General features: G+C 39.8%; 1 protein-coding gene across 4 annotated transcripts in view; it reads right to left on the bottom strand.

Moving 5' to 3' along the window:
• The window catches only part of LOC117921234 (la-related protein 1A-like), a 34,269-nt gene that overhangs the window by 15,022 nt on the left and 7,140 nt on the right, over positions 1 to 12,107 (bottom strand). Inside the window, exons 8-12 of one of the 4 annotated variants that reach the window (XR_004652307.1) lie at positions 5,110 to 5,214; positions 4,691 to 5,004; positions 4,432 to 4,563; positions 4,266 to 4,329; positions 1,657 to 1,891 (exon numbers count right to left, since the gene is read on the bottom strand). Coding sequence is in view for 3 of the 4 variants with exons in the window: in XM_034839067.1 (XP_034694958.1) it covers positions 1,950 to 1,967; positions 4,266 to 4,329; positions 4,432 to 4,563; positions 4,691 to 5,004; positions 5,110 to 5,214 (633 nt within the window). In the remaining variant the exon portion in view is untranslated. The other 3 variants (XM_034839067.1, XM_034839065.1, XM_034839066.1) reach the window with 3 other exon arrangements.

Here is a 12,107-nt window from a genome sequence, read left to right as displayed (position 1 = left end):
GGTGAGTGAGAGGTTTGGTGTGGGGTTGTGGAAAGCTATTAGGAAGGAGTGGAACTATTTGAGTGATAGGTTGGCCTTCCAAGTGGGCAATGGGCAAATAGTGAGATTCTGGATGGACAAGTTGTGTGGAGATGAGCCACTTTGTGAATCCTTCCCTTCCTTATTCACCCTTTTTTTGTCTAAGGAAGTTTAGGTGGCGAATGTTTGGAACCCTGAAGGAGAGGGGGGGAGGGGGGATGGACCCCTCTTTTCTCTAGGGCCTTTAATGATAGGGAGTTAGATTTGGTGGAGCATTTCCTGCAAAAGATTCAAGCAATTAAGGTTCATCGGGATGTGGAAGATAGAGTGATTTGAACAGCTTCGAGGTATGGGACCTTTTCAGTCAAATCTCTCTATTCTACCTTGGAGCCCAAAGATCCCCCTTGTTCTCTAGTGGTAGTATCTAGAGATCGAGCGTGTGGCTTTCTTTGCTTGGGAGGCTTCTTGGAGGAAAGTCTTAACTTTTGACCAACTTCTAAGGAGGGGGTAATTTTTGGCAAATAAGTGTTTCATTTGCCTCTCTGAAGCAAAGACGATTGATCACCTTCTTCTTCACTATGCAAAGACTTGGGTTCTTTGGAGTCTTCTTTTCTCCCTCTTTGGCGTGTCTTGGATTCTTTCTTGTTCAATGAAGGAAACTCTTCTTGGGTGGCATGGGTCGTTTGTGGGTAAAGCTCGTAAAAATGCTTGGCAAGTGGCCCCTTTATGTATATTTTGGACAATGTGGAAGGAAGGAATTTGATAGCATTTGACAATGAGAAGTTATCGATCCAAAGATTGAAAAATTCTTTTGTATGTAACTTGTGGTCTTGGTCTAAGGTGTCTATAGATATGAGCCTTATTTCTTTTATAAGTTTCATTGATTGGTTAGACTTTAAGTAAGGACAGGTGATGTTTTTTGCTTCTCTCCCTCCTCCTCTGGTTTGAGCCTTTAGGCTTTTTTGTGTACTTTTTGTATGAGGGCACTGTTTTTGGTGTCTCCTGTTTACTTTTAATACGACTTTTCTTTACCTATCAAAAAACAATAAAAAAAATGCAACAGGAAAGACTGAAATGTGAACACAAAGACTAGTGTCAATAACAATTCACACACCACAGAATATGGATGCTAGAGCATATATGAATTAAAGAAGGGAAGACTGATGAGGACACTTCACATGCATAACTGTGGCCATGTGCACATGTGAATATTATTTTCATGGCAGGAAAATACTTGTCTAACTTTTTATATTGTCCTAACTTAAGAAACCAGGCTACACAGGTAACTGGGGCCATGTACACATGTGAATTTTATTTCCATCACAGAGATACTTATCTAACTGTTGTTTATTGTCCTAAGAGCCCAAGCTACGTCCAAAGCTCAAAACATCACTTGTAGGATTTATTATATGTATGGCATTCCTAATTCGACTTCCCACTTTGCAATCCCAATATATGCTTTTAATTCTATCTAATTTTCAAACACTTAATTTGTTTGTTATCATGCCCAACTGTACTCATGATTCAAATTGATACCTTCATTCACAGTATAATAGCATATTTAATAAAATGAAAGGATGCATGCGTACAATTCAAATCACCATGCTAAAGAAGATAGATAAATAAGCAAGAAATAACCTTCAGCACAATGGGACTGTTTGGAAATCACAATTGAGAAGATACAAGTTGCAACCTTGAGAAAAGATAATCGAAACCTCAAGAAGATGAAGTAACAAGAGCACATGAATAAATGTTTGATCACCAGCCCATTGCTCAAACTGTATCATGCCGGTGCTTTATGTGCCAGGATGTGGGTTCAGATGCTTGACATCCCTTCAAGGAAACTTCTTAGCATGCATGTGCCACTTTGAGACTAAGCAGGGGGAAAAAGAAGGAATAATTTATATCCTCTCCCTCCTTGGATTTCTTTCTTACAACCCATGAGAAGACTGAACACCTCACAGGATTTTAGGAAGGAAGCCACGTATCAAGAAATAGTAATTGATTAACTATTATCATATCTTTTTACACCAATATTCAAGATCATGAATATGCTTGTTTATAAACACTAACTAGTCATAAAGATACCTGGAAAAAAAATACATGGAAGGAGCTAAAGTCTAATATGCCATCAGAACATACAACTGAACTTCAATACTGTTGAAAAAGAATACACGAACATTGAGGAAGCAAACTAAAAATTAGTTCTAGTAACACTTGAATAGAACAAAAGAACTAAAGAATTTTATTTTTTTTTGATAAATAAAGCAAGATGTATTAATGAAGAGACGGAAAGTTACAAAGTATACGGGGGTATACAAAGCAACGACCCCCTCTCAAAGCAAAAAAGAAGACCAACAAGACTCACCACCCCTTAATTGGATGCTAACCATTCCAAGAACCCTATAAGGGACATACGCTCCTCACCAATATACAATCTAGCCCAGCTCCACAAACTACAAACAAAAGAATTCTTAAGCTTTTGAATATCTAACACTCCCCCCCCCCCCCCCCCCCCCCTCTAAAAGCTAGTCTATTCCATATCTTTTTCCTTTTCTTTCCCACAAAAGGGCCCCTCCAGCTAGTTAAGACCTCCTTTACAGTTTCTGGAAAGACCCACTGCACACCTGATAATCCAAGAACAATATCTCACAGAACTCTGACCACTATATAGTGAATAAGTATATGATTTACAGTTTCTTCTTCACAACCACACAGAAAGCAGCAATTAGGAAGTTGTCATCCTCTTTTCTGGAGTCAATCAAGAGTGAGCACCCTCCCCCATGTAGCCTCCCAAGCATAGAATGCAACCTTGGTTGGGACTGAATCCACCCAAATGCATCTTGATGGACAAACAATATCATTGGATCTAGCCACCAATCAATAAGCTTCTTTGACCCTAAACTTTCCATTCTTTCCTCCCTTCCAGCAGACCGAGTCTTCCTCCATAAAGGGTTTGTAACCCCTCAGAGCACGGAGCAAGTCCCCTATCATATCCATCTCCCAATCGTAAAAGTCCCTAAAAAATCTTAGATTCCACCCCCCTTGACCGAAATTCTGATCCCACATCTCCTCCACCGTAGCATTCCTATGAGAAGCCATAGCAAATAGGTGAGGGAAATTTTGGGACAGCCTTGTACCATTACACCAAACATCAGTCCAAAAATTGATTTTGCTTCCCTTCCCCACTATGAACCCCATGTTATCCCAGCACCATTTAGTTTCCTTCAAGATTTCCTTCCACACCCCTACTCCGAACGCCCCATAAGCCCTCTTTGCTCTCCAACCATGACCTTCTTGCCCATATTTCGCCGTTATCACTTGCTTCCAAAGATTATCTTTATCATAAGCAAATCTCCAAATCCATTTACCAAGCAAAGCTTTGTTCAAGAGCACTAACTTCCTTAAGCCTAGCCCTCCCTTGCTCTTATCCTCACAAATCGCCTCCCACTTGATTAGATGAGCTTTCCTTTCCACACTTCCCCCTCCCCATAGAAAGTCTCTTTGAGCTTTTTCTAATCTCCTAGCCACTGATTTAGGCATCCGGAACAAAGACATATGATAAATTGGCATGCTAGCCAAGGTGCTTCTTATGAGAGTGATTCTCCCCCCTTTGGATATATATTGTTGTTTCCACCATGCTAGTCTCCTCCTCACTTTCTCTTCCACCCCATCCCAAACTGAAGGGGCTTTGTTAGGAGCCCCTAATGGCAAACCCAAGTATTGAGAAGGCAACGAGCCCACCCTACACCCTAATTCCACTACCATCTCCTCAATCTCCTCCACCACACCAACTGGGATATTTTCACTTTTGTCCAAATTAATCCTTAGGCCTGAAGCTGCTTCAAACCACAAAAGAATCCAGCTTAAATGTGTTAGGTGCTCTTTATTAGCCTCACAGAACACGATTGTATCATCAGCAAAGAAAAGATGAGAGATTTTGAGATTGTGTCTCCTATCACCCTGAATACTGCAACCTGAGAGGTAGCCCCCCGCAAGAACTAAAGAATTACTGCTACACTATCATAATTTCCCATAAAAACTATTGAGAATGCTTCTATTTGTCTCAAGCTTTACAAGACTTGGCTCTGCTACTATAAAATACTTCTACTGCATGTAAAACACTATGTTCCTCAGGTGCATATTATGGTGATTTTCTTTTATTAGAACATACTATAATGATTCACTCATACATGTTCAAGTTTCATAATAATCCAGATAAATGTAAAGGAGATTTATGAACCCACCTCACTGCAACCAATCCCCAATCTCTTTCGCTCACTGAGGCAATGCTTATGAAACTTCAGGTACCTAATGAATAAGAGTACAAATGAATTTGTGAATTTACAAATTGAGTGTTCTAAGATACTTTGTTGTAAACACAACACACCTAAAACAGTTTAAGTTCCTTACTTCTGTTGCTTAAGCCCTCTTTCATCTAAAAGCTGATGACTTGGATGTTGTGGAGGGGATGGTTTCGAATTATGACCCACTGGTGGACTAGTCCCAGAGAGAATCCCACTAGCCAATTTCACAGAAGTTGTGCTGCACGCAGGAAAACAGTAATGAACCACACCAGCACCACCAAGGACCACAACATAAAAAGCTAATTATGATGCTTTTAATATTAAATCAGAGCTTAGAAATGATAAGCAACAGTATTATGGCTCACCCATGACCTTCTGGGGGCGTTGATCCAAAGAAAAAACCAACTGAACTGCTAGGCGGACTACTTCCATTGTTTCCAGAATTGCTCAAAAACAAGCGTTGTTGTTTAGGTGATAACTGCCACTTGTTAAAGCCTTTATTATGCCTCCTTCGGGAAGTAGCATGAGCAGGCTCCTCACAACCATCCCTTCCTTCTATACTTCCACTTACTCTTGAATTTGCTAATCCAGGAGGCGAACTGCAAAATCTAGAATCTCCATCTCTATTTTTTAAAGCCCAAATATTCTTTTTGTTATCAGGTTGTTTACCTCTTGAACCCTGCATAAAGTGAACAAATCAGTAAAACCACATGGGAAGTAAAAGCCACTGCATTTAATCAAAGCAAAGTTCAAAGCAGAAAGGCCAAAATGGGCTTGCATTAACCTGCTCATGTAAGTAGGGGCCATCAATTACCCTGGATACAAGCTCATTTGGAATCACTTTTAATCCTTCTGAATGCATTCTATTTTCTTGGCTTACACTCAGGCTCTACATAGTAACAATAAACAATAATGGAGATTCATTTAGAAAATTAAAATGGTCAACAACATAAAGTTCACTCAATGACAGATAAGAATAAATCCAAATTTAGAATCGGAAATAAGGACCTCACATATACAGTTATACGACATTGTACACAGTGATAAACACAGGGGAAAAAAAAACTAGGTAAGAAAATATCAACCACTAAAAACTGCAGCACAATGAAACTGGAATGCCGTTTGACAGATTCAGATTCCCATCATAGACTCAAAATCAACCTCAGAACATAGACAGTCATATTAAGCCTTCTTTATTTCTCATGTGCAACCATCAATAATCATTATAAACTCTTAAGATAGGTAAACTACATAACATCTGATATTCCTGAGTGAAACACTGGGGGAAAAAAGGGAATACCTATCACACCAAATACACAACAGCACATGAAGGAAAAATATGAATTAGTGTTTCTGTTTTTGCTTTGGATGCTAAGGTTTAAAGAGGACATCGTCTCTAAGGTTTGAAGAGGATAGCAGCCCTATGATCTTTTATTAATCTTGCCAGGTGAAAGGCCCTCTAGATGACACATTGTCTCTAAGGTCACAGGTTGGATCATCTAAGAAAGTCCCAGTAGGGATGAACAATTCCTCATCAGTAGTTAGACGGTCCTAGGTGAAAAGGTAGAATCAAGAAGAGAGTTATAAGAGGAAGAAATTAGAGCCATGACCTGAGATTGAGAGAAGAGGTAATTGGGATTATGTGGGCCACCGAACTCCATTAAATAAGGACAATTATGTCTTAACAGGAGGTGCAAATTGAAGGGTTGAGGAAAGATGGACTAATTTTTTCAACCAATTTCAAAAGAGAAGAAAATTTCAAATCCAAAACTCAAAAAAAGTTAGAATTCGCCCATAATATTTAGAGGTCTTTGAAGGCAATACCAGCACTGTCACAGAATGGAGATCAGAGTTCAATCTGTTAAAGCCATTGAACCTTGCAATGCTGTCTGGGAGATCCTGCTCTTTCACAATGGCTTGCTCTACAAACCCTCCTTCCAAATCCAACCTCTGCAGGACCAAAGCACTTGTTTGATCATAGAGGTTTTGCATCTGATGGAGGCTAGGTTGAACATCTTTTTTTTTTTTTGATAGGCAAATGAGAAATAGTATTAGAAGTGTCTAAGAGGAGATGCACCAAAGCACACAATGTATCAAAAAGCCACCTAATCTGAGTGAGACATTTCCTTACTTGAAACTCAGTCAATCTACAAAATCTAGCATAGACATTGATTGATCAACTATATACAACCTAATCCAATTCACAAAAGTGTACAAAAAATTAAATTTGATTGCTTGATCCAACTATTTGACATCATTAAATGGCCTCCTATTTCTTTCCCTTCAAAGAGTCTAGGACACGCACAATGGGACGGTCCTCAAGTCTTTGTTCCACTTCTTCCCTACAAAAGAGTCATGTCAACTCAAAAGGTTCCCTCCCATAGAAGACTCCATCACCCAAACCATTTCAAAGAGAGAATATCAACTGTCACAACATTCTACCTCTAAAACATAGAGTAGCAATTGGTCCGTTCTTTCCTCCTCACGTTTGCATAAATAACACTTTTCATCAAAGTCCACCCCTCCTTTTGAGTTGATCAAGCGTGAGAATTCTACCCCAAGTCACTTCCTACGCAAAGAAACCTATCTTCATCAGTGCCCGCAAACTCCACACTATGCTTGCCAGGAAGGGCTCTTTATCTCCCTTGGTCAAAGATGCATAAAGAGACCTAACTGATAAATTGCCACAATTTGTTTCATCCACCTCAATATGTCCTCCTCATCCCTTCTAATTGACATGGAATGCAGCTTCCATAAGAAAGACTCCACTTCCATGATTTCCCAATCATTTAACTACCTAGAAAAGCAATGACTCCAACCAACCCCTTCCCTCACCTACACATCCCTTACCCATCCATCTTTGCATGAAGCTATAGAGAATAAATTCAAGAAGGCTTCTTCCAAGGGTAAATCGTCAAACCAAACATCTTTCCAAAATCCTACCCTTCTCTTTTTTTTTTTTTTTGGATCAGAAATGAAGAAAAATATATTAATAGAAGAAAAGATACAGGAGAAAGAAAAGATACAAAAGAAAGAGAAGAAACCAAGGGAAGGATGAGAGGTCCTTCCTACAAAAACTAAACAAAAAAGAAAACTCCCAACAATAGAAATCTAAAAACAAAGAGAAACCCCAACATTCTTCAAACTTTTGAAGCACAAACCGCAATCCAGTTGAGTTGTAAAACACTTAGAGGAACTCCTCTAAAAGCTGCATTACAAGAAGCCCATAGAGAAGAATAGAACCGAATCAAATCCCATAACATCTCTTCCGTTCTCCCCTTATCCTCAAAAATCCTATTGTTTCTCTCTTGCAACACCATCCATATCAAAGTAAGGCAAGCGATTTGCCAAAGTGTCTTGCCTCTTAATGAATTCCCCAAGCCTTTAAAAGCAATAACCAACATGTCCTCAAAACACCTTAGAGGGACCCAAACCAACCTTGCTAGATTGAACAACTTGTGCCTAAGTCCAATGGTAACAGGACAATAAAGAAAAAGGTGGTCAATCGACTCTCCATTTCCTTTGCAAAGAATGCACCATTGAGGACAAAGGGATTTGTAGGGTCTTCTCAATTGCAACTTATCATTGGTGTTTACCTTCCCATGTGCTACTAACCAAGCGAGGGTCTTAACCTTTGAAGGGGCTTTTGAACTCCACAAAAACTTGGCCAGAAGGAACAAGATAGGATTTGAGACTTTTCAGAAGGCCAAGAAAAAAGATTTCACTGAAAACAAGTCTGACGATGACAAAGACCACGCTCTTGAATCGGCCAAAAAATGAGAGAAAAGCACAGAACTAAGGGAGGACATTAATATCTGAAGGAGATCAATTTCTGAATCAGTAAGATTGTAGCGAAAATTAAAACTCCAAAACAGTGGAAAGGAATTGCCAAGGACATTTGAGACAGTGAGGTTTGTCACAGAAATAACTCTATAAAGATCAGCAAATTGAGAGCACAAAGTTTGGTTACCCCACCAAAGATCTTCCCAAAAACGAATTCTCTCCCCTTTGCCCACCACTAGGCGGATAAAAGGGGAAAAAACCTGGAAAACTTGAGCAATAGCCTTCCAAGGACATCTATGTGACCATCTAACCACCATGTTGGCGTCTCATCCATTAGGATGTGTCCCATATATACTCGCAATAATCTTATGCCAAAGACCACTCCTTTCTCTAGGGAACCTCCAAAGCCATTTCCCTAAGAGAGAAACATTTCTCAGAGAAGTCTTCCCAAAACCCAAACCTCCCAACTCCTTTGGCCTACTAACAACATCCCATTTGATAAGATGATCTTTCTTCCCTTCCCCCACCCCGGACCAAAGAAAATCCCTTTGCATCTTCTCAATCTTTGAAGCTATTGATGTTGGGATTTTAAACAGGGAGAGGAAGTAGCTGGGATGTGAGACAGACAAGACTGAATTAAAGTAATCCTCCCTCCCAAAGACAAAAAGGTCTTTTTCCAACCATCCAACCTCCTCGAAATTCTCTCAACCACTGGATCCCAAAAGCCTATTGTCTTTGGGTTCCCTCCCAATGGAAGGCCTAGATAAGACAAAGGTCACTCTAACACTCTGCAATCTAAAACCGAGGCCAAACTAGACAACAGCTCCTGTCTAGTATTAATACCTGAAATGGTGCTTTTTTTCTAAGTCGATTTTTAAACCAGATACTTATCCAAAAACCAAAAGGATAATCTTGTGGTGGGGGGATCAACCTTTGGGAATACAATATCCAAGATTACTTAGCGTAGTCACGGATAAAAATGCTCCTATTTCATCAATTCTCGGATATTCCCGTCCTTTCTCTTGGAATTTCAATTTTCGTCGAAATCTTACTGATCCTGAGATAGAAGATTTAGAAAGCCTTATGCGGTCTCTTGATCGTCTACACATATCTCCTTCGGTTCCAGATAAGAGATCATGGTCCTTATCTCCTTCAGGTCTTTTCACAGTCAAATCTTTCTTTATGGCCTTATCCCAATATTCTGAGTCGCCTCCAGTGTTCCCTACTAAATTTGTCTGGAATTCTCAAGTCCCTTTCAAAGTCAAGTCCTTTGTCTGGTTGGTGGCGCACAAGAAGGTTAATACTAATGACTTGCTACAATCGAGGAGACCCCACAAAGCACTTAGTCCCGACATATGTAAGTTGTGCATGAAGCATGGAGAAACAGTAGATCACCTTTTCCTCCATTGCTCTTTGACCAAGGGGTTGTGGCACAGATTATTTCAGTTAGCAAAGATGGATTGGGTTTCCCCAAGGAGCATATCTGACATGTTTTTTACTAATTTTAATGGTTTCGGATCTTCTAAGAGAGGGGTTGTTTTATGGCAAGACGCGTGCATCGCGTTAATGTAGGTGGTGTGGCGGGAAAGGAATGCAAGGATTTTTGAGGATAAAGCAAGGAATTCAGGGTATCTTTGGGATTCTATTCGTTTTTTGGCTTCTCTATGGGCTTTTTGTTCTAAGGTTTTTAAGGGGATACCTCTTAACGTGTTACAACTTGATTGGTTAGCAGTGTGTAAATAGGCCGTTAGTCTTTTTCTCGTTGTATTTCTTATATTTGATTACTTGTAGTCTTGTTTTTCTTTGGTGGGAGGATTTCTCATCCTTCTAATTGTACCTTCTTTTTATCAATATATTCCGTTATCGTTTCCTATCAAAAAAAAAAAAAGATGTTCCATAGAGGCTTTAGAGAAAAAGAGGGTGTCATCTGCAAACTGTAACAAAGACACTCTAGTCCTATCCCTCCCCACAAAGAAACCCTCAGTTAGCCTAGTTTCCTCTGCTTTGATCATCAACCTACTAAGAATATATGCCACTAAAGTAAAAAGGAAAGGAGAAAGGGGGTCTCCTTGTCTCAAACCTCTAGAGGCCTTAACCCAACCCTTTGCATTCCCATTAACTAGGATTGCAAAACTTGATGAAGACAAACACCCCCTTATCCAAGATCTCCATTTATGGCTGAACCCCTTCCTTTGTAGCACATGATCTAAAAAGCCCCAATCCACATGATCATAGGCCTTCTCAAAATAGATTTTAAAGACTACCCCTTCCTCCCCTAACCTTCTTTTCTCATCCACCACTTCATTGGCTATCAACACAACATCCAGAATGTGTCTCCCTTCAACAAAGGCTCCTTGAGAGCCAAAGATTGTTTCATGAAGAACTTTACGTAAACAATAAGACCTTAGCAATTATCTTATATAAACTTGTAACTAAGCTAATAGGTCTATAATCTGAGATTTTAAAAGTTTGGCTTTTCTTAGGCACCATAGCAATGAATGTCGCATTTGTACTTTGATTTATTACCCCATTGGTGTGGAACTCAAGAAACACCCTCATAAGATCCTCTTTTATCACATCCCAACACTCTTGATAAACTGCAATAGTAAAACCATCAGGACCAAGGGCCTTTTCCTTATTCAATTGGAAAACTATCATTCGTACCTCCTCTACAGAAAAAGGCATATCCAACCAAACTGCACTCTCCAGAAATAAGGACCCAATCAATTCTTTCAATCCTCCAAGAATCACCTTCGGGTTTGGAATAGAGTTTCCCAAAGAAATTTACAATCTCCTCAGAAATAACCTCAATGTTGCTTAAAGTCCCCCCCCCCCCCCCCCCCCCCCCCCCCTCTCAGAAATCAGAGACTTAATGAACTTCCTGCTTCTTCTTCCAGTGGCCATTTTGTGAAAGAACTTAGAGTTGCAATCCCTTCTTTAATCCACTTGATCCTAGATTTTTGTCTCCATTGAACCTCTTCCTTTAACAACAAATCCTCTAGCTCCCTTCTTCTTAAGGTCCTTTCTGATACAAAATCAAGATTTAAATTCCCTTCTTGTTCAATTAGATCAATTCTACCTAAGTCCGAAAGAATATGCTTTTTCCTCTCTCTTAAATCTCCAAAGGCAGTGATTCCAATCTTTCAACTTTGATTTAACAAACTTTAATTTCCTCATAAACTTGTGACCTTCCCAACCTTCAACCGTACACTCTTACCACCAATCTCTAAACTTCTCCTTAAACTCAGGATGGAGCAACCACATATTCTCAAACCTAAAAGGAGTCGGACCCCATTTTAAAGGATTAGTTTCCAAACAAATTGGGCTATGATCTGAGGTCCATCTAGGAAGCGCCTCTTGAAAACTTTGAGAGAAAAAGGAATCCCACTCAGAAAAAAAACAAAGACCTATCCAATCTCTTGCAAATAGGAACAACTTGTATGTTTGACCAAGTAAAAGCCGCATTCCTTAGAGGGGGGATCCAGCAAACCACTCTCCCTTATAAACTCGTCAAAACACCTCATGTTGAATGTTAACCTAGAATCACTCATCTTCTCAGAGATCCTCCTGATAACATTAAAATCCCCTCCTACACACCACCTTGGGAAGGTCGGACCATACAGGTCTTGAAGCTCCAACCAAAAGTCCCTCCACAAAGGCTTATTCGGGCCATACATTGAAGTTAACCAAAAAGACCCTTCCTCACCAAAGTTCAACTTCATAGTTACGGAGAAAGATCCTAACACCTTCTCTGTACACTTGAACTTATTTGAATCCCACAAAATCACAATCCCCCCTGAAGCTCCACAAGCAGGAAGAGCAGCCCACTCCAAGCTTCTGCCTTTCTAGACACTGCTCACAAACCTCCTGTCCCAAATTACTCTCTTTGTTTCCTGAAGCATCACAACATCTGGACTTTGAGTACTTAAAAACCTTCTGACAGTCCTTTTCTTCTTGGAACCTAATCCTCTTGTATTCCAACTTAAGATCTTCATGTAA

Source organism: Vitis riparia, chromosome 8 (genome assembly GCF_004353265.1).
Source record: "Vitis riparia cultivar Riparia Gloire de Montpellier isolate 1030 chromosome 8, EGFV_Vit.rip_1.0, whole genome shotgun sequence".
NCBI classification, from domain to species: domain Eukaryota; kingdom Viridiplantae; phylum Streptophyta; class Magnoliopsida; order Vitales; family Vitaceae; genus Vitis; species Vitis riparia.
The sequence above is the reverse complement of the archived record's forward strand: the minus strand, read 5'-3'. Positions and strand labels throughout refer to the sequence as shown.